The sequence below is a fragment of the Danio rerio genome, chromosome 5 (genome assembly GCF_049306965.1).
Source record: "Danio rerio strain Tuebingen ecotype United States chromosome 5, GRCz12tu, whole genome shotgun sequence".
In the NCBI taxonomy this organism is placed as follows: Eukaryota; Metazoa; Chordata; class Actinopteri; order Cypriniformes; family Danionidae; genus Danio; species Danio rerio.
Window position 1 is genome coordinate 52071660 of NC_133180.1, and position 24576 is coordinate 52096235.

At 35.4% G+C, this 24576-nt stretch overlaps 1 protein-coding gene and 1 long non-coding RNA gene across 2 annotated transcripts in view; one reads left to right on the plus strand and one right to left on the minus strand.

The window, feature by feature from the left end:
* The window catches only part of LOC137495629 (uncharacterized), a 47432-nt gene extending 38174 nt beyond the window's left edge, over positions 1–9258 (plus strand). The window contains exon 2 of the long non-coding RNA XR_011015579.1: positions 7105–9258. This is a non-coding gene — a long non-coding RNA (uncharacterized lncRNA). The remainder of the gene's footprint in view (positions 1–7104) is intronic.
* Positions 9259–12356: 3098 nt separating this feature from the next.
* Positions 12357–24576, minus strand: part of tmem161b (transmembrane protein 161B) — a 42805-nt gene continuing 30585 nt past the window's right edge. The window contains 7 exon segments of the mRNA NM_213371.1: positions 12357–14465; positions 14553–14649; positions 15317–15491; positions 18343–18456; positions 20552–20692; positions 20843–20903; positions 23628–23779. Coding sequence (NP_998536.1) covers positions 14200–14465; positions 14553–14649; positions 15317–15491; positions 18343–18456; positions 20552–20692; positions 20843–20903; positions 23628–23779 — 1006 coding nt within the window. The 3' untranslated portion in view covers positions 12357–14199.

The window sequence follows — 24576 nt, forward strand, 5'->3', positions numbered from 1 at the left end:
ATTCAACTGTGTGTTGTATGTGTGTGTGTGTGTGTGTGTGTGTATATATATATATATAGGGTAGGGGTTGATGTAATTAAATTTTATGAAAATGCTTTTAAAAGTTTAAAGAAATGATAACAATAACACAAGCTTTCTATACACTTCTATACATCACGTCTGTGACATGAAAGGCCTTCACTTAAACAGAGTCTAAAACGCCTCTATAATGAACTAAATAATCAACATATAATATTTTAAAAGCCCCCAGCGTGCCTCTTAATCCATTTTAGCAGCATTTTAAACAATTTAACCGTTAAAAGCCAAGCCCTTTTCATTTGGCCGACATATCACAAATATACAAATGCGGAGACACTTTCTACTTCCTTTTTTCTAGAGAGCTTTTATCCTCAAGTAAGGCATAAATGACAGTCGAATGTGTCTGTGCCACAAGGCAGTAATGATTGCATGAAATTACAGAGGCCTCAGCAGGCCTCCTCCTCCTCCTCTCTCTCTCTCTCTCTCTCTCAGGTAGCAGGATCAGCTCTCACCCCTGCCTTCCTTTCTCTCACTCTTTCCCTTCTCGCCTCTCACAAGCTATTCAAAGGGAATGTATAACTGAATATGAGATGGAGCGGGCGTCTTTCAAGGGCCAGAGCTAATGAGACGTTTTACCTTGAAATCAGAGCAAGACAGGAGGAGACCCTGTTGAGCTGAGCTTGCATAGGGGGATCACAATTGGGTCTGGATCCTTCAGCGAGAGAGCACGAGAGGGAGAAAGAGAGAGAGAGAGGGTGTGATCCATTCCAGACAGGAATAATGCTCTCGAACCAGAGTGGATTATGACAGGAGGACATTTTCAAGCAACAACGTGACCTGAAAGACTTGTTCAATGCTAACACTGACCCCGTTCCCTTTGTTTGCTATTGTCCTGGGCGCCACCCCGTACGTCAGAGTTAAATCTGTACCGCTCTGCTTTCAGGTGAAAGCCACAATTATTCTCACTTGAAGAAGCAAAAGCTGGAACGGGGGTGATGAGAAGGAAGCCAACAGGTACTCTTGACAGTTCGCAGTGCCAGCATGGATCAGAGAGCCCCGTCATATGAGGCCAGAGATGAAAGGGGATGGGAGATTTGTGTTCTGAGGGGTCCGCTTTTTAATCAGGGGCCCAACGAGATCGGCCACTAACCAGTGTCATGCTAATAAAAGAGCGTGGAAGTGTGAATGGAGGGTGCAGCTAGTTATCGACACTCTATTAACGTGCTACCGCTATTTACGTAGCATTGAGGGGAAGGGAGGCGGGAATGCTGAAGTGTGGGGGAAGGGTAAAGACGAGCATCTTTTGTGCAATTGTGTATGTGCGAACAAAGCTGGACATCCAATCTACATTGCGTGCCTACTAATCACCGCATGCGATAATCAAATCATTTTGGGCCATGGCATATTTTTGCTCCATTGATGATGGGGAGGTTGTTTAGTCTTTTCTTAAAATAGCATGGCGAGTCGTATGCGGTAAATAGACCATGTAGTTATGGTGATATAACAACATGCATTTTGATCATTTAAATAATTGAACAGATCACCAAGTCCTCAGTCATGGATGAAAGGACAATACGTTAGTACCCAAAATTACCTTTTCAGAGAATTTCGTTAAGAGCTCGACCTCATGACCTTCGATGTCTGGCATAGTCCTCATTCAGGCTTTCCCACAGACAATCCTGCAGACGAACTCGTGTCAAGAGGCTCAGCATATGGCCCCGGGCCTTTCCTATTGTCTGGAGTGGTGGGGCAGGATGGGCCGCCATTATTGTCACCATTGTAAGATTGGCAATGTGTCTGGAGGAGCAGAGACATGACAGGGTGAACTGGGTCCCAATGATGGCTTGTGCCCTTTCCCACCAACCCACAATCCCATTCCAGACACTAGCTTCACAAATGCTTGGTCATTGTCAATGTCAATGTCAAGGCCTAAAGTCATAACGTGAACCAGGATCCTGTCAAGTACTTTGATTTGCACACATTGAATGGTTTGGCGAACATCTTAAATGGCCTAACATTAGGGCTTCACGATTTTGTAAAGGTCTGACCCCTTTTCTGCAATATATAGTTGAAGTTAGAATTATTAGTGCCTTTTTATATTTCCCAAATTATGTTGAACAGAGCAAGGACATTTTCTTCTGGAGAAAGTCTTATTTGTTTTATTTTGGCTAGAATAAAAGAAGGATAAAGTAAATCAGTTATTAGAAAAGAGTTATTAAAACTATGATGTTTAGAAATGTGTTGAAAAAAAAATCTTTTCTCCGTTAAACAGAAATTGGAGAAAAAAAAAAAAAAAAAAAAACAGGGGGGCTAATAATTCTGACCTCAACTCTACTGTATATATTGCAATATGAATAAAATTTTACCATATGACTTGACTAGTCCTATTTGGAACAAATTTATTTGTTTATATTGATTAAGTAAATTCAGTAGGGTAGTGAATCAGGCATTGAAGGCAGAGAAAATATAAAAAGTGCTTTGTTGTTTTCCACAAAGTCAAACAGTATTAAAGTACAGATATTGAAAACAAATGGTAGTTTCTTGTGCCTGAATGTTTTTAATAAAATAAAAAAACAGATACAACTGATAAACTTTTACTCCACTATGGTTAAAGTTTGTAATGCAAAATCCAAAAATCTTGTATTTTAAACTGTAGTGCTGGTAGGCCTGTCACAAGAATCAATAAATTGATTTATTACGCAACACATGGACATGACCTCAGTCATTTTTGATGATGCAATATATATATACCCTATACATAAAAAACAATTCTAGCAACATTTCAGCTTATTCTGCATCTCTTTCTCTATTGGAGGTGTCAATATGGTTAAAAAACACTATCCCAGCAGGCACACAATATCATAAAACGTTAATATTATGTTAAATTTAGGTTGTGACCAAAGTTCAATGTCTAGCCAACATCTAAGGACAACGTTATATTGACGTTTAAATTACATTGATTTTAGGTTGTGTTGGAAAGTGACCAAAATCCAACGTCTGATAGACATCATAGTGGTAACGTCCACACAATGTCAAGGTGTAACATGATTAGACGTTGATATTTGGTTGATTTTAGGTTGGACGTTGGACATTGACGTCGGCCTGACGTTGGGTTCTGACATCAACCCGATTTTCATTTACAAGCAAAATCCAATGTCCCCACGATGTTGGGGTACGTCAATATGACGGCCTGCGCCTGCAGGGATAGTATTTATTATAAACAGCAAAAGAAAGTCCAAGGTATTCAAAAAATGTGGAAAAAATAGGAAAAAGTCTTTATTAATGTGGCTATTCTTTAAAACTGTGTCTATGCTTTTAAGTAATAGTTATGTAAATAAAGGCTTTAAAATATTTCTTCCACATTGTTCGAGTACCTTGGACTTTGTTTTGCTGTTTATTCTGATGAATCCCTCACTCAAAGAGCACTGACACATTAATTGAGCTACCCCTGAGAACTTTTTGTTCGATTTAGAATTTTTTGTTTTTACTATAAATTACTAAATTATATTTTCATGTCGAGGTCTGACAATTGATGATTGCATTGTGATGATATTATACTGTCATTCTGGCATCATGAGTAGCATAAAATGGTCTTAAAATGACAATTATATTGTTTATTGAAACAAAAAATAGATACAGTGACAGGTCTAGGTGATGGTCATTTATAATCTTAACTCAATATTGCACAATATGTGACAATTGTGGATGTTTCATTCATTACTTTTCCTTTGGCTTAGACCCTTTATTTGTCAGGGGTCGCCACAGCAGAATGAACCATCAACTTATCTAGCATATGTTTTACACAACAAATGCCCTTCCAGCTGAAACTCAGTACTGGGAAACATCCGTACACACTCATTTGTGGATGCACACATTGCAATTTTGATGCTGAAATTAAATATTGTGTAGCCAAAATAAACAAATCACATTAACAGAAATAGCTTAAATGATTTGCAATCCAAACAGATTGGTGTATTTTCATTAATGTAATTTTGCCAGGTTTAACTGGCAGGGTTTTGAACAATGAAAATATCCGTTTAGTGGCTCTACATTATGCACCGTTCTTGTACCATCTGCTTGTGCCTTCCTACAAAACCGGGAGAACTTCACGGTGGGTTTTCCTAAACTGTGAACAGACAAAAAATAATAATGAATTGATGATGAGCTAGCTAAAGCAGTTGGTTAAAATGAGTTTCTGTCATTCCTGGAGCTTGATCTAAAATTCTCTTTCATCACCTTTTTAGGACAGAAAAGTGCCGGTGGCAGAACGTATTCTTGTTTGATTTGTTGAAACTGACTCTAATGGTAATTTTTAATATGAAGACATTACAATTATAAAATCAATGTACTATATAAACTCATCACGGTATATGGCTGTGTAACAATTTTGAATAAATATTTACGTTTTAAAATGACAAGAGTTTTGGACTGTGAAATGATTTTGCTTAAAATGTTAGATTGTTTTAATAGCTTTAATATGCTTTTTAAAGATGCTTTTGGTAAAACTTTATAATAAGATTTAAAATAAATTAATTAAACTATCATTATTATTACTATTCATTAAATGTTAGTCAACTATACAACTAATAACAAATACAAAAATACATAAATAATGTGTTTTTCTTAATTTAAACATACTAACACATCAATAAAAATCAAGTTGCATTTGTTAATACTATTTAATGGACCTGAGCTAACACAACCTACAATGAACAATTTTTAAAAAACTTCTATTAGGCAACACAAAGTACTTCTTATTGTTAGGTAATAAATTAATGTTAACTAATAAAATCATATTACAAAGTTTTTTTTAGGTTTTTTAAAGCTTTAATGGTACATGTACAAAATTAACAGGACATGTAGACCGTCTGTTTCATACGACGTTCAAAAGTCAAAAGAAAAGTTCAAAAGAAATTGGAATATATCTGCAATATGACACAATGTGCATAAAATGTTGCCAAATTTAGTGACAGGAGTTTTAAATGAAATCAAGAATTAATACATTTTATACATTTTACATTTTATCATATTATATTATGTTTTTAAGCCTTAACAGTGCAAATAGATCATCACTGCACATAATGATAATAATCTAATGTATAAAATTAACAGGACAGTTTTATATGACATTCAGTTTAAGTCTAGAAATTGGAATATATCTGCAATATGACACGACGAGCATAAAATGTGCATAAAATGACTGTACTTGTCATAAACACACACATACACACACAGACACACACAGACACACACGCGCACACACGCGCACGCGCACACACACACACACACACACACACACACACACACACACACACACACACACATACACACACACACACACACACACACACACACCAAAAAGATGGGAAAAAAAATTGCCAAATTTTGTTAAAATCAAGAAATTGTTTTACCTTTAATAAGTGCATTGGATGAGTTCACTGCAAAGTCTGGCTTATATTTATTGCTTCAATAAATTATTATTATCAATATTTATTAAATAATATCATTCATTCATTTTCTTTTCGGCTTAGTCCCTTTATTAATCTGGGGTCGCCACAGCGGAATGAACCGCCAGCTTATCCAGCACGTTTTTATGCAGCGGATGCCCTTCCAGCTGCAACCCATCTCTGGAAAATTTAATTCATGAAATAATGATTTAATTAATCATTAAATATTAGTCAATGTATAAACCAATAACAAATACATATAAATAATGTGTTATTCTTAATTTAAGCACACTAATACATTAATAAAAAACAAGTTGCATTTGTTAATAGTATAAAATGGACCAGAGCTAACATGAAGCAACACAATGTGCTTTTTGTTGTTATTCTATAAACAGCGTTACATTAATTAAGATAAGATCTTAATTAAAGATTAAAGTGGCTGACAATAGTAAATATTCTGGTAACGCACTTTACGATGAGGTTCATTAGTTAATGCAATTACTAACATGAACTAATCATGAACAACACATGTACAGCATTTATTAATCATAATTGAACATTTACTAATGCACTGAACTAACAATGAACTACTGTATTTTCATCAACTAACGTTAACTAAAATGAACAAATACAGTAGTAGATGTATTGTTCATTGTTTGTTCATGTTAGTAAATGCATTAATTAACATTAACTAATGAACCTTATTGTAAAATGTGACCAATATTTTTAATAATAGCAATTCATCCGCTTGGTTTTTGAACTGTGCAGAGCTGCAGCTGCTTTATTAGGCCTGCTTTAATAGGCCCTATAATATAATATGATCAAATATTATTTGATCTTATTAATTAATGTTTTATAAGCTTTAAAGTGCAAATAGATCATTACTGCACATACAGTAATTTGATACATGTGTCCATGTATAAAATTAACAGGATATGCAGAGCGTCTGTTTCATATATTTAATTTTAGTCTAGAAAATGGAATATATCTGCAATATGGCATAAAATGTGCACATGCATAAATTACTTGTCTCACACACACACACACACACACACACACACACACACACACACACACACACACACACACACACACACACACACACACACACACACACACACACACACACACACACACACACACACACACACACACACACACACACACACACACACACACACACACACACACACACACACACCAAAAAATATTGGCAAATTTTGTAACAGATTCTTTTTTTTAATAAATTATAAGAAATCAAGAATCAATTTACTTTTAATAAGCAGATTTGATGAGTTCACAGCCGAGTTTGGCTTACCTTTAATACTGGATAATTAACAAGATTAAAAAGTGATTTAGGTCATTCAATGAAGAATTTCGGCTACGGCAAACATTAATATATGACATATTCTTATTGGGACACACACACACTAAAGAATCCGGCATTTAGAGAGAAAGCCCCACCTTGCACGTACCATCTTAATTAAATTGTTGCTAGGAAACAGAAGCAATCTTTTGGTAAATTGGCAGGCTTTAGCAAAGTGTGAAGAGGCCACTCACACAATGGCGACACGTTGACTTGAAATACATCCTTGGCAAACTTACTTTCAGACTAACCCTTATTTCCCCTGTCTTTCAGGCCAGCAAACAGAGGACACAATATGAGATTCTCACCTCCACTGGTGACTTATGGGGGAATCAGCTCCTATGGCCTTCTGGGATACTATAGACGGATCATGCCTCCAGCCACTGCGCCCGGCAACTGTCTCCAGTGGCAACAATTCCTTAGTGACAAATACTTCTGTATAGGAGCCTCACTTCGGACAAACGTACAGCTGCACACAGGCAGGACAGCAAAAGGTGTTATGTCTGTGATTGTGGGAATAAATCTCATGTCTGAAGAAAGATTTCCCTGAGCAGGAAACAGTAAAGTTTTCTTTCTTCTGCCTCGAGATTTATTGTTGTGTGAACACGCGCAGCTAAGATCGTCCCACGGTTCTTCTGGAATCATTATACTCTCTCATTTACCTCATTGATTTATAGATGTAACAGACATAAGACTCACCATCCTAAGCTAACTATTGCTTTTTATGCAATAGTGCTATTTCAATCATCCACCCATTTTCTTTTCGGCTAAGTCCCTTTAAGAATCTGGGGTCACCACAGCGAAATGAACCGCCAATTTATGCAATGCAGTGGATGCAGCCATCACTGTAAAACAATGCTATTTCACATGAAGCAAAATAAACATTTTTATTTTTGTTTACATTTTGTTAAGGCAAGACAGTGCAAACCAAACATTTCTGTCGATTTTGAGGTGCTGTTTTGTTAATAAAGTGTTTTTTTAGTCTAATGGCAAGAAAACATTCAAAATGTTTCTTCAATTACAACATATTTTTAAAGGTGATTTTCTCAGAATTGTTGTTTTGTGTGGTACGCCGAGAAATTGATGAATAATTAATTAAATGAAAACACTTTTAACCCTATGACGCATATAACACAGATGTGATCAGTAAATTGATTTTAATAGGCTAAACCTTTTATTTCATTTTCAGTTTTCTAATATTTGATATGTATTATTTGAAGCTATTCTCCTCCCCATATTTGTAATGGTTGGTGGGGGCATTTCCCATATTTTTACATCCCAATGTTGGCATGTATGGTTTAATGACTTGCTTTTCTAACACGCAGTAAGCAGATCTAATTTATTTAAATATGTAAATCCAAATCATATATTTAAAATACCAGTTAATGTTTAGATTTTAAAGACATACAAATAAGTCAAATATACAGGCAACACCTATTTAAAAAAATATATCAAAAAGAGTTTTTATATGAATATGATGACATATAGCTTATATTTATGAGGTCTGAAGAACATTTGCAGGTTTTGATGAATAGGCTACTATATGTTAATACTTTCAATTTCAGTAAAGCAGTTTTCTTTTTACTTTAAAAACAGTGCTATTTTTGATTTAGGAGCAAAAGTTTACCTGTAAGCAGAGTTAATGTTCAAACTATTTTTAATGGTTAAAGTGGCTGACAATAGTAAATATTCTGGTAACGCACTTTACGATGAGGTTCATTAGTTAATGCAATTACTAACATGAACTAATCATGAACAACACATGTACAGCATTTATTAATCATAATTGAACATTTACTAATGCACTGAACTAACAATGAACTACTGTATTTTCATCAACTAACGTTAACTAAAATGAACAAATACAGTAGTAGATGTATTGTTCATTGTTTGTTCATGTTAGTAAATGCATTAATTAACATTAACTAATGAACCTTATTGTAAAATGTGACCAATATTTTTAATAATAGCAATTCATCCGCTTGGTTTTTGAACTGTGCAGAGCTGCAGCTGCTTTATTAGGCCTGCTACACTACTGTATTTTAATACTGGTCATTATGACGATACTTGGAGAGACCATTTTTTCTGAGGTGGTAAAAGTTTGAGAACCACTGGCCTACACCAAACATCCTTTTATTTATATGTAACTGTTTATTCTATATTTGGAAGTGTTTATGATGTTTAACTTTGTGCAACATTTCATTCTACACAATAAATAAACAAAATTATGCTTATTAAGTGATTAAAATGTAAAAAAAAAAAAAAAAAAAGAAAAAAAAGTGACTTTTATTTTCACTATTAGCATAGTTGGAATGGCATGCCCTAGCACATATTTTCCTATTAAATTAACATTGTTTTGTGTTGGCCTCTTTGTAGAAAATGTTTTGTATGGAACGTCATTATAAAAATAATAAAAATACTCACTGGTTTTTGTTGTGTTTTTCTGGTCATTGATGTCTTCAGTGATAGTGCTGGTATGCTGGACTAATAGTGGTGTCCCATGGGGGCTTCGGTTGAGTGGCTGCCGACCTTTGCTGCCCTCGGACCACTAGCCATAGTTCAAATAGAGGCACAAGGGACACATCAGGGGCAACTAAGGGCTAAAGAGGATTATAGATCGGTGGACACATGCCTGATGAAGTCTGCTTGACCAAAACGATGTGAGGCCTTGGGATTTCATCAAAACAGAAACGTGGAATTCAGCTGTTAAGGTGCATTTCAGTCAAATTTGAATGACTTAATCAAACGAAAAGACGTACAAACAAAATCTAGAGTGAATACTAAAATTTAAAATGGCGACAATAGCTTGTTCTGGGCATGTGTGTAACATTAAATAATTTTTTTAAATACACATAGCCCACTATAATAGACATGCTTTTCATCTCTAGAGCTCCTCTGAAAGGTCACTTTAAGATAATTTTACACATTAATTTCAGTGAAAAATAAAACAGCATCATTATAACATGGACAAACGAAAACCTAAATATCTTCACGACAACCCATCAAAATAAAATTATATATACATATATATATATATATATATATATATATATATATATATATATATATATATATATATATATATATATATATATATATATATATATATATAATTCTCCTTTCCTTCCATATTTCAATTTTAACAGGATTTAAAAGCGTTAAATTTTCATTCATTCATTTTCCTTCAGCTTAGTCCCTTTGGGGTCACCACAGTGGAATAAACCGTTAACTTATCCAGCATACGTTTTACACAGCGGATACCCCTCCAGCCGCAACCTAGTACTGGGAAACATCCATACACACTCATCCACACACATACACTACGGCCGATTTAGTTTATTCAATTCACCTAAATAAATGGATTTTGGGAAATGTAAAAGGACCTTCTGTAAAATAAATATTGTTTGTCATTGCTGTGAGATTATTGTAAGAAATATGATTTCGGAACTTTTTGTTTGAATATGAAACCTGTGATCAAGTTTTTACACTTTCTGCACACATTGTTCCAATACCATATTTCAGACATGTTTCTCATATATCACACACATATATTATATGTTATATATATATATCAAAAACTTTGTAGTTTGAAATTAATAGCGTTGTAAATTTTTTTTTAACATAATAATCCTACTTTTCTTCCCTGTTTTAATTTTAAAAGGATTTTTAAAATATGTTTTGGTAAATTTTCAATAAATTGTAAAATTGTGTTACTTGGTTTCAAGTGAACATGCTTTTTTGATATCTAAAACATTAAAACTAGCCTGGAGTCTGGACACTGATCTCCATTATAATCATTGAGTGTGGATACATTTCAATTTATAAAATTAAAAAAAAATTTAATTAAAAAAAAAAAAAAAAAAAAAAAAAAAAAATATATATATATATATATATATATATATATATATATATATATATATATATATAAATAATGGAATTTGGGATATGTAAAAGGACCCTAGGTGAAATAAATATTGTTTGCTATTGCTGTGAGATTATTCTGTGAATTATGATTTTGGAACTTTGTTTTGATATGAAACCTGTGATCATTTACACTTTTACACATTTCAAACCCATATTTCAGATGTGCTCCTTATATTCCACACATTCTTATTTTAACACCATTGCAGATGTAAAGCTCAAGTTTATTTTCTGTAAGTGTATGGGATTTAGTGTGTGTGTGTTTTCTTCAAAACATACAGAAGAACTCTGTATATGTACATTGTTCCTATATTGTTTTACAATTCTGTTTCAATGTATAAATTACAATAATTCCTTTTAATGATCTATGTCTTTTTATCTGGGAATCCAATAGTGTTTTTAAAATGACTGTAAATAATAATTGAGTAATACAATTAAAATGCGACATAATTAAAAACATAAATGCAAATTAATATTGTACAACGAGATATGAACTAATCATGAAGGTTCTTAATATGTTTTAACATACCTCAGATATTTCTCAGATTGTCCTGTCCTAAAGTCAAGCACCTTTTCCTCAGCATTCCATTTTTATGTGCGAACAGCTCTGATGTGCACAACATCTCGGAGATAAAATAAACAATTTGTAGCAAGATAAAAACAAAATTAAGAACCAGTGACAAGGGATGCAGTCAAATTAAAGGTGCTCTGATCTCACTCAGTTTATACCTGTCACTGCATCACACATTCACAAGGGGGCAGTCACTTCTGTTCAAATGCCCTGATGAGAGCTTCATCCTCAAATCATTATGGAGTGTATTTAATTGCATTAGATTTGACACTACAAACACTGTGCGTTCTCAGACACTCTACAATATATATTAAAAACATAAATAAGATCATAGCTCTCATTCTCCTCTCTATGTAAAACAAAATATAGATGTGAATTACACAGACATGTAAATGTCTAAGTAGTTAGTTTGCAAGTAACACGTTCATGCATTGCATACAAACTGTTCCAGAGTGCATTTGCATTATGTAAAATCAAGTATAGCCTTTGAAAACAGCCCTAAGTGCGAAACGAAAGCATCCAGATTCGTTAGCTTCCTCAAGAGTCTGTGCTTTCAGTCTATTCATTTCTGGACAAAAAGAACAAGGTTAGGTCACCCATTATTACAAGTTCTCATTATTTATTTTGCTGCTCTCAACTGAGCTAACACAATAATGAAACTCTCATTATTTAGCACAGACAGTGGAGCGGTCATTAAAAAGATACCTTTTGAGAAGATTCACTTGTTCGGGCACTGGGAACGATGACCCTCGGTGGGCCTCGGATGAAATGCTTTGAGTGAATGGAGTCTTCTTAGGGAAAGAAAAGAGCCTCTTCGCCTGTTTGTTTTGGAATTTGTCTCATTGATCCAAGAGCGGCTACTAAAAGAGGAGGCCAGTATCGACAATAGCACTCAGGACAACATTACACCAGCGAGAACCATTCACTGTGCGAATTCATGTCATTCACAGTAATTCCAACATTACAAAACTGCCAATTTTAAGAAATAAAACTTTGTAAAAAGGATTATGTGACAACGAGACTTTAAGTTTTCTTGACAATCATTTATTAAACAAACTGAAAAATAATAAATAAAGTTAAATGCATTAGACCGACAGATCAGTTCAGGCCCAAGGGTTTTAAAACAGATACGTCTCTACTGGAATACTGAAGAGAAGAAAAGTGATTTGTCTACAATATCTCAGTATGGATCAGTCATGAGCCTCGTACACTGTTATTTGGCATTAGGGTCAGAAATGTTAACATACATGCTTACTGAAAAAAACCGTAAAAAGGTGTTGTACTTAGTAACAATTTAATAAAGTTTATTTTTAATCAATTTTGGTCATTTTTCTGATTTTTAATGGTGGGGAAATCATAATAAGGCAGTGAACTAAATCCTAAAGGTTAAGACTAAATTGCCCATTGCTGATTAATAAAGGATGTGAATGTTTACAGCTAAAATAAAATTTGTGTCCTTCAATGTTCACAGCTTGAGAATCAACAACTAAAATAAAAAAGGCTTCAGCATATAGACAAATGTTGATTGTGCTGTTGATGATAAATGTCCTTGGAGGATTGATTCAACTGATATTTGTTAATGCAAAGAGCTGTAGATTTGTTAAAATAAAATCCATCATAACAACAATCAAAAATCAGGCAGGATCAATACATTCATTGTCTGCGTACCCTCCTCAAAACTCAAAACAGAGGGTGAGAATAAGACTTTACAGTAGGTCAACACTTAAAAATGACTAACAGACACAAAAAAAAAAAGAAAAAGAAAAAAAAACATACCTGATATGCCTCTGTGCAGTTTTTCTAACTGTAGTGCCCAATCATACAATATTAAAGTGGACCTCATTAAACTATGTTTCTTTGTGATCAAGCTGCATGTTCTCTTTTGGCTTGCACCTCTACATGTGTGCTTCCGATTTCCAGCGGGAAATACTGTACACACTCATGGGGGAAAACAAGCATACTTGGCACCTTCACATGAAACAAATCCAATCCTGTTACTTGATGCTTTACAGAAAATCAATAAGCTCTATCCAGAAACATGGAGCCCACTTAGAGGATGTGTTTGAAGTCACTGGACCCGAAATTCAAAGTGAAACATCTGACCGGTTAAATGACGGGGAAGGGTATCAGATGAGCGGAGGCCACTGCTTTAGACAGTTTTTTTGAGTTAGCTTTTATACTTGATCAAAATGCCCTTTTTAGATTTACCCACCAGCAGCAGGGGTCACTGGGAGCCTGCAGGCACTGATGTTAACACACAAACCGTCACTCTCACATGCGCTTGCGCGCTCACACACACTTAAATTATCTATCAGTCTTCTTCAGTCAAATGAAATACTCCTGGCGAGGAAGCTGGGTTCAGACCCTCAGACAATAGACAAATAAATACACCTTTAATACGCACATTTCTCCTGGATGAATCCCCTCACTTCACTCTCCCAGCTTGACTAAAAACACTGTTTTGACTTCACATACCAACAATGAAAACCTCTCGTACAGCAGAACCCAGTATCTACTTAAGAGAAGTATAATAACAAAAAAAAAAAAAATGCTATTAAAAATCGTCGTTCTTATGAAATTCATTAAAAATAAAATGAAGTACATCAAAGACCATGAGTGATCCCTTCCTTCCAACCTTCTAGTGGCTCATAAAAAAGTCAGCATTTCAAGGTCTCCTTCAGTTGGCATCCCCTGTTCGTTGATGCATTGATGAATATTACAGTGAGTGAATTATGACTGTTGTCGTTTGTGAATTTGTTAGTTTAAAACAATGCGGAAGTCCTTCAGAGAAGAACCCGACTGATATGGTTGTAGGAAAGGGGAATGTTTGAGTGCCTCGTGCTGCAAAGTTCAGTCGAAACAAGCCCTTAAAGATGCTATGCAGCCATCAGATACTGGTGGTAGAAAAGGCCGAAGAGAGAGGTGGAGAACAAACACGCGGCGATCCACCAAGTGAAGAAAGACAGAAGCCCTCGAAAAAGCAAGGGGGAGAAAACAGTCCTCAGCCCCCCAAGTGCAACCGACAGCTGGGCCACAGTTTGAGAGGCCTCCATCTGGCTTTGCCCCACCTCGGCAGGGCTAGAGTCCTCGTTTGATAGACACGGCAAACTCTCATCAGAGTAAATCACCCACGAGTGTCCACCTGGGGGTTGAAAGAGGAGTCTGAAAATTTCAAGAAACCCAACGGGGCTGATAGAGATTGTGTCAAGAAGAACTTCAATGCACTTACCTAATGTCTTTAGCAGCAAAGTAGTGTGTAACAGCATCACCAGAGGCGCAATGTACTGTAGAGCTATTACACACAGGTAGTAAAAGACTCGGGCCACCTGTGTGAGGGAAAACAAATTTGCAGTTAAAACACTTAGGCAAATTTTGTTCAAAACAAGCAGCTTGGCAGGAGAGGAGCTCATCAAACAGACTTGCTGAAACCATCACTGGGAGCTTAAGTACAGAGGGAGGCTGCGAGCATATGATTTTGCAGCAGATGTAAGACCAGACACCCCTGCGACTCTACAGCCATTTGCGAGTCTCACTTATGGCTTGGAACATCAAACGGGCTCTTTTCCTCAGCCCCAGCTGTGGAGTGCTGTGGGTTTTGATCCTTGCGCTCCACTAAACTCAAATAGCCTCCTCATTTTGGAGCTTTGAGGGCAACAATGCCACGCAGTCCTTTTTCATACCGACATATTTCCACCTTTGAGGAATGTCGACACTGTAATGTAGGCCTCTAGAGTAGACGCCACAAGAGGGTCCCTGAGTGCATTTATTAACTAGTATCAGATCAAACATCACAAGAACAATCCACTGAAGATGCTCGGGATAGGGGCCAAAAATAAAAGATGCCTTTGTGTTCGATAATGTAATTGCAAATTATCGACATTATTCTGAGACTACCTGCTATCTTTGGGATTTTTGATATAATGACACGTCGTTTATCTGAAAGAACAAGATGTAACAGGAGCATGAAAAAAAAAGTGTTAAAAGTCTATGTACCATTTTTTGGAGGTCCACAGTACTAATGCGTCCCGCTTCCTTCTTCATTTGTAAGACGCCCTTCTGGGCCAAGTTGAGGTAGGCCTGGAGATGATGCCGCATCATGGCTAGTCTCAGCACACAGAGAAGCAGGATCACCCACAGACGCAATGTGTCATACGTCTTCTCAGACATTCTGCAAGCAGATGAAGAAGAGTGACACACTCGATCATGGCCAGTAAAATAAGCCCCAACTTTGGCATTTGACTTGAGTAATGAGAGTTAAACAAAAGTATCAAGGAAAAAAACAAAACATCAATTCAAGTAAACAGAAAGAACATCTTTTGTTATCGCAATGTGAAGCATTTATGAATAGAAAATCGAGAAGAAAACTGCAAGTCATGCCTAGATTGCCTGGCAGTGCTAGGAAGGATATTTTAAAAAGGTAATTTTGAAAAGTAATTAAATACTAAAAGCAACCATATTTTAAAAAGTAGTGTAGTTTTCCACTACTTTATTAATTAATCTGATTAACTTTTATTACTATTTGATTACTTAGAAGATATCACACACTATCTTCCCTTATTTGAGCCAATCAAATGAGTCAACATTTTTTAGAGTGTGTTAGTATGAACCCATCAGACTTGATCTGAATAAATATCCAAATCAAAAAGTGATAGTTCCCTCAAAAATACAATTCTGTCATCAAAAATCCATGAATAACACTTAGTTCAGAAATTATTTGGTTCTAGATTATTTAGACAAAGAGGTTGGTGATAAAAAGCTGTTGTTTGTGGAGCTGCTTAATGATCCTCTGCTGAGATTTTGAGAGATTCCACATATTATAATTCAGCTGATTTCATTAAGGCAGGGTTTCTACATGCTTCATCAAGTCAAATTCAAGACTTTTTAAGATCTTTTTAAGACTGTGATGAATGAAATTTCAGACTTGCACAAGGCTAAACGCTAACAATTTTTTAATGGCCAAGTTAAACCTTAAAATAATTAAAAACAAATGTTATTGTAAGGAAGATAATTAAACCATATTAATAAGTAAATAGTTACCAAATAAACGTTTCTTTAAACTTTTACTGAAATATATTGTTAGTGATTGGAAAGTTGCTGGCCCAATTGGGTATAACTTTACAAGGACAAAGGAAATAAAGACCCGTTTAACAGGATTTACAAACTATAACACAATATTTCAGTGGTTTTAAGACTTTTTTAAGGCCTAACATTTGGTTTAGGGCTGTCTAGGGCTGTGACTGAAGTCAGTTGTAGTTTTGTGTTTCTCTTCTGTATTTTTGTTTATTAATAGCAGGTGTTAGCAGGCTAATTATTCCTTTCATTGTCTCATTAACTTGAGTAACTTTAACTCAATTTAGAGACATGCCAAATACTATCTAAACCAGTGGTCTTCAACTTTTTTATTACCGCGGACCAGTCAACGATTGATAATTTTACCGAGGACCGTAGGGGGGGGAGTTGCTAGGCGACCATCAACCATTTCCCCAGTGGAAGACAAGCTGACAAAACAGCTGTCACTCTGATACGGATTTTATTTATAGAAAAAATTACAAAGCACTGCAGTGTTTGGGTGTTCTGTGTTTGTCTGAGATAATTAGTCTTAGCAAAGTATGTATATTCAATACAAGTTGATCGGTCAGTTCTTGTCACGTGACTCGCAGTGCGCTCGCAGGATTCATTCAATTGGGTGTGTCTGGTCTGAAAGGCCCCAGCCCATCAAGCAGCTTGTGCGCACAAGCCGCGCACCCTTATTGGAAGCAACAAACTTGTGCGAACTAGAAAAGACATCATATGCGAACGGCCCCTAAAAGGCCCCCATCATTTGGGATTCACCTGATTTGTTGCCAACTGGGTTGTGGATCCATGGCCCTGTAGTTGCGGACCCCTGATCTAAACTGAGTAAATTTTACTTAGAAGATTTGCACCCTTTACTTGTTCAAGTCCAATTTTATATTCTTTCTTATGTTGAACACAAAACACATTTTGAAGAAAGCTGTAAACCAACTATTGACTACCATGGTATTTGTTTTTGCTACTATTTGAGTCAGTAGTTACATATTTTTAGCTTTCTTCAAAATATCTGCTTTTGAGTTATACAGAATAAAGAAACTAATGAAAATTTAGAACCACCTGAAGACTCCTACACACCGGGACGGTTTTCGTTTGTGTTTATCGTCGGCGCTACACAACTTTACACCCGCTTGTGACACAGGAGGAGAGGAAGTTCACATGCTTGTTGTTGAAGTTACTGGTGACTCGAACAAGCATGGATGGTTCAAGCAGCAGCTCCAGCTGTAGCGATGAAAAAATGATTATTGTTCACAAGAGCAATAAGCAGCTAAACGTTCACATCACCTCTGAGCATCTTCTTCAATGTGCGCTCGCAGTTTTGTGCTTGAGTGCCTCCAAGTGCTGTTTACTGTAACTTCAGCAGCTCCGTGCATGTAAACAAAAGTGCCGATCTAATTGGTGGGCATGGTTTTGACCGGGCGCGTCAATACAAAAAACGAGCATGAGGCGTTTTTTAAAAAATTACGCTTTTGCCCCAGGCGTTTTGCACGTTGGTGTACACGATCGTTGTTTAGTCGGGAGATAAAAACGTCTCGGTGTGCACAGGTCTTGAGAGTGACTAAATAGCAGGTAATTTTCCATTTATGGGTGAACTATCCCTTTAAGATCCACGACTCAAACTAACCCTCAGTGGGACATAAACATGTGAAATATTCAAATGAGATTCAATGAATTCCACAAAGAGTAAATTGTTACTAACTTTTACAAAAACTCAAATTTAATTTGCCCAAATTGCAGTCTTTGTTGTGTCAAACAAATCCATCTTAAAGGTAGAATAAATTAATATAATCTATGCCTTGTACCTATACATACAAAGTGCAAATAACCTTTCTTTATAATACTGTGAACCAATGAAACAAGTCAAAAAACACCAGAAATGTGCATACAAAATGTTATACTTTGAGGTAAAGAATCATTAATTTGATAAACTAGTGATGTGAGGTACTCACAAAGGCACATTGTCTTTTCCAAATGTGGGATTTGTTATGTAATCCTTTGTTATGGGCTTCACCCATAGCAGTACCATGATTAAAGGGGCCAAGAAGTTGATATGCAGCAAAGTCCTGAAATATGAATGCATAAAAACAACATATTAGTCATCATCACAGACCAGTGCATTAATATTAGTGGAGCATCAAATGTCATAAAATACCACAGCTTTAAATATAGCATTTTCCAAGCACAAAAAGCATGAATGTAATCCAGGCCAAAAAGAGGTGTAACTGTAAGCCCCATAGTGTCATGAGAGCAGGTATGGAGAGCTGGCCACACTGAAGAGGATTAGCTATGTGAGATGTGTAATGCTTAACTCCTCTTTTGTAACACAGTTACCCTAGAGCTCAGTGCTGGCTGAAAATGGAGACAGGGTCTGAGGTAATACTTATAACTGGCTGAGGATGTGGTCAGACACTGACTCTTAATGTAAATTAACATGGAATTATTGCTAGTGGGTATCCTTTTTTTAAAGCAAACTTGTTATATTCAGCTTGACAAAAAATAAATAAATAAATAAAAATAAATAATAAAAATTAAAAAAATCCAGATCTAAATATATAACATGCAGCCACTGTTTTGGTGTTCTTGTTAGCCGTTCTTTGACAATCTGGTCTGGTTGGATTAAAAAAAAGAAGATACTTCAAAAAGTAATAATATTTAAATATAATAAAATATAATTTCTAAAATGCATCAATACATTTAAAATTACTGACACCATATTTTATACATACGCTCACCAGCCACTTTATTGGGTACCCCTGTCCAACTGCTCGTTAACACAAATTTCTAATCAGCTAATTACATGGCAGCAACTCAATGCATTTAGGCATGTGGACATGGTCAAGACAATCTGCTGCAGTTCAAACCGAGCATCAGAATGGGGAAGAAAGGTGATTTAAGTGACTTTGAACGTGGCATGGTTGTCGGTGCTAGATAGGCTGTTCTGAGTATTTCAGAAACTGCTGATCTACTGGGATTTTCACGCACAACCATTTCTAGGGTTTACATATAATGGTCTGAAAAAGAGAGAATATCCAGTAAGCGGCAGTTCTGTGGGCACAAATGCCTTGTTGATGTCAGAGGTCAGAGGAGAATGGCCAGACTGGTTTGAGCTGATTGAAAGGCAACAGTAACTCAAATAACCACTTGTTACAACCGAGGTATGCAGAAGAGCGTACCTCTGAGTGTACAACACATCCAACCTTGAGGTGGATGGGCTATAGCAGCAGAAGAACACCCTGAGTGCCACTCCTGTCAGCTAAGAACAGGGAAATGAGGCAACTATTGGCAAAGGCTCACCAAAATAGGACAATAGAAGATTGGAATAACGTTGCCTGGTCTGATGAGTCTCGATTTCTGCTGCAACATTTGGATGGTAGGGTCAGAATTTAGCGTCCTCAATATGAAAGCTCGGATCCATCCTGCATTGTATCAACGGTTAAGGACCAATTGAGCATTTTCTCAATCATATATGGTCAAAGAACAGCTAATAAGAGCAACAAAACTACTGAATTGGCTGGTTTAATAAAAATCAGTTACTTCAAAAAGTAATTATTACTATTCACATAATTTAAAATAATAAAAAAACACTATATAGCCTTTAAACAAAATATATATCAAAACCCAAAACGTTTAAAAACAATAACATCATATTTCATAAACATATTGCCATTAACTTTAAAAAAAAAACATTTAATGCCTTCTCAGGCATGTACAAATCGTGTATAATCTATCCTTTAGTTGAAAAAGTTAATTATTCTGCAAAATATCTGAATAACAAAAAATAACGTTCTCTAAATGTATAGCTCATTATGTCATGAACTAATTTCTCGCCTTGTTAAAGCATATGCAATTATCTTGATAAATGTAGCCGTTTTATAGTTAAAACAATATAATTTTTTCAAAATATAAATAATTAATCTGGTTCCTTGAACCTGGTTTATACAGAACAGATGAATTTATGTACATTATTTAAGCAAGTATTTTATAATGGTAATTAAGTTACCTGACCTTACTTTGCTTTTTCAGCAGAAATGTAATTTGATAACTGAATTGCTTATTGAATCTAATTGCGCCTACACTGGACATCATCAAGGACAATATCAATTATGTAAACGCATTAAAGTAGACTTATGATTATTGAAACATTATTGAAATATTTACTGTGTGACTTTGCAGTTGTTTAGCGTGAGGGCATCGAGATGCATCTGGGCCAATCGCAGGCCGGGGAAGGTGAGAAAGGCTCCAATGAGAGCGCAGAGAAGTGCCAGGATCAGCTTAAAGGTTAGCTTGGATATGGGGCCCCTGTAGAGACGGAGGTAGAGAACAAAGCCTGTTCACCGCAGGGAAGCACAAACCATCACATACACTGCTTAATCTCAACCCACAGAGACATGCTATACTGTAAACACAAACACACACCCTACGTGGATGATCACTGGCCATAATACTCACTGAGACTCGAGGCCTTGATTCTCCAAAAACTGCACGGCACTTTCGGAAAAATTTGCAAAGCCTACAAAAAGAAGAAACTGTTTATTGAGAAACTTTCTTACAAATTCTTATAACAAATGTCAAAATAATGAATTAAAGTAGATGTGGGCAATATTTATAGTCTAAAACAGGGATCACCAAACTTGTTCCTGGAGGGCCGGTGTCCTGCAGATTTTAGCTCCAACCCTAATCAAACGCACCTGAACAAGCTAATCAAGGTCTTACCAGGTATACTTGAAACACCCAGGCAGACGTGTTGAGGCAAGTTGAAGCTAAACCCTGCAGGGCACCGGACCTCCAGGAACGAGATTGGTGACCCCTGGTCTAAAATAATATAATAATTTTTGATTTATAAATGACTAAATTTACATGGACATCAGTAATGATGATATGATCAAGTGTATTCAAGGTGTTTACATGAGTTGCTTTTTGAATGTTCCTTTCATGAAACCCATTTTATATATTAAATAGCATATAGATCCATTAACCTCAGTGTGTCTCCACGCTATCCACATTTCCACCGGAGTTTCATGCAATTTCAGGTGTTTAATTTTTAATTTGTCGACTTTAACTGCAGTTTGGCACTTTTACTTTCATTCAGGAATATTTCATTCAAGCCCCATGTGACAAACCAGTGTTTATATGCCTGTGCTGTACTTTAATAATGCAACTATGACCTTTATCTGATTAAATGGAAGGAAGAAAAAACATGTAGTAATGTCTTAACTGTGTTAAAAATGGATTATTGGCGTCCATGTAAACTTACTCATTGTGCACACTGACATTATCGAGCATGTCACTTTTGTTACTAATACCAAAAAGACTAAATCAATATCAAGCAATATGTATTAGACTACTTTAAAATCTTTTTACAATGCTGATGAAAAATGTAAAGAGAGGTTCTCAAAATCGTAAATAAAAAATAAAATGCCAATGTACTTAATTTAAGAATTATATAGGGACATTTTTAAAAATGATTTTCAGTGCTGAAAACTAACAATCACACAGAATAGGATTCACCTACAGATCACTGCCACATATGGTGAATAGCATTGGATACACTTCCAAAGTTTCAAAGTCATCATCTCGTTGGATATATTTTACTAGGATTTCGTGAGACCTGTGTGTGGTTTTCTTAACAGTTTGCTTTATAAACAAAGCTATCATAATGGCTAACATAGAAAAAAGGAGTGCTGTTGTGTTTACAGTTGTGACAATTAGTACTTGTCAAAATCAACTATGCATAGTTTATGGCTAAGTCCAGTGTTGCTATAAGAAAACAGAAACAAAATTGAGAAAACATTGTTACAAATTATTTAAACAAATATCGTAAAGAATGAAAATAAAATTATAGTAGATGTGGCAACATTTATAGTCTAAAATAATATAATAATTTTTGATTTGTCATTGTGCACATTGACATCAAGCAAGTCACTTTTGTTGCAATACAAAAATATAAATAAATATTTATTTAAAAAAATATATATCAATGTTCAGCTTTTTAAAAAAGAACATTAGAATGATGATGAAAAATATACAGGGCTTTTAGCAAGAATTTCCTAAAACGTATTAATAAAATACAAATGTACTTAATTTAGGAATTATATGGGAACATTTAATACATTTGTATTAAAATCATGGCTAATACAGAAAAAAAAAAAGAATATTGTTGTGTTTACAGTTGTGACAATACTTATCAAAATCACCTATGCATAATTTATGGCAAAGTCCAGTGTGTGCCAGGATCATGGTTTTGCTGCACATTTGGGCTGCTTTGAAAATGCAGTTGCTAAAAAAAAAAGCTATGAGTTGAGTTTTTTATAATATGCCACAGCTGTCTAAATGTTTTGTTCTTGCAAAAACAAAATGAAAACTGAATCAATTATTAATGGAAGAAATTAGAATGCCCAAAAACTCATGCAAATGAGTAAAATCGTTTGATGGCAGGTCAAATATTTAAGGATCACTCTACTTTTTTTGCAAATATTAATTTTACAAGTCACCTACAGTCAAACAACTGAGATTTACCATTTGTGAATTCATTCAATCACTCTCTGAAACAGGCGGGGGCACTAATAGCTTAGCATAAATAATAAAATTGCACCATTAGCATTTAATTAAATTCATATATATACAGTATATATATATATATACAGTATATATATATATATATATATATATATATATATATATATATATATAAWTTTTTTTTTTTTTTTTTTTCATCAGATCTATTTTATAAAGTTACTTAGAAGTGTTGTTTAGTGTAAAAAGTCAGTTAGTACTTTAATACATATACTGTCTACAAGTATTTGTATTACAAAATATTAGAGAAAGCATGGTAAACCTTTTCCTTGTGGGATTTCAGCAATTGACTGGTTGGACAAGGAAATAAATTGGGATACTTTTCATTCCTTTTGGCTGGGTTATGAGTTGTCAATGGGCTGGGATTTTCAGACTCTTTAAAGCACATCCAAGAGTTTTAGATGCTGTAGGGACATCAATGTTATATTTTCAATACATCAGAAATTTCACTACAAAATAATTTCTACAAATTGTCTGTATGTGAGCGCATGTAGGTTTATACCTTACTTGCTTTGTTAGATCAGCATAGTTTCATAGCTTACATGAACTATTTAGTGTGTAATGTTGGACTACAATGAAAGATATTGCAGTCTTAAATTCTGTGATACCACATACTGCATAAAGAGAAACCAATATATTAAAAAATAACTTGACACTTTACCTGTCTCGAGGCCAAATTCCAAGTAGTTCTCTGTGACGATAAGGATAGCCATGGCTTTCACAAAGAAGAAAAAGGCAAAGGTGATGCAGAGGGAACGCTCACCGCCTTCTTCTAGTCTGAAGTAGTGAGCCGTGAGGGAGAAAAGGATCTTCCTGAGAGAAAATAAAGCTAAGGAAAACGTTCAAAAATAAAAATAAAAACATTTGTACCTTACACACAGAAACTGCTCTGAACAAACAAATACATACATTCAGTCATTCATTTTCTTTTCGGCTTGGTCCTTTTATTAATCTGGGACGCCACAGCGGAATGAACCGCCAACTTATCCAGCCTATATTTTACTTAGCGGATGCCCTTCCAGCTGCAACCCATCTCTGGGAAACATCCATACACACTCATACACTACAGACAATTTAGCTTACCCAATTTACCTATACCACATGTTTTTAAGCTGTGGGGGAAACCGGAGCACCCGAGGGAAACCCACGCGAACACAGGGAGAACATGCAAACTCCACACAGAAACACCAACTGACCCAGCCAAGGCTCGAACCAGCAACCTTCTTGCTCTGAGGTGACAGCACTACCTACTGTGCCACCGCGTCGCCTACAAATACATATATAAATGCTTGAATTAATTTTAAACCTAAGAATTATTATTTTTTTGACATTATTGATAATACACACCTGACAAAACTAAATTGTTAAAGCAATTCACACTGACAAGAATTCACGAAAATGGCAAAAAAAAAAAAAAAAGTATTATGCACGTCAGGCCATGATGGCACTGTTACTTTGAGAAGAAACAAGTCAAGTACTTGCACAAGCAAACTGACTAAACATAACATACAGTTGGGAAAAAGTTTTTTTTTTTTTTTTTTTTTTCTGGGAATAATATTTCTAAAGGAGCTGCTGACATGGAATTGAACCAGATTTTGTTAAAAACCCAA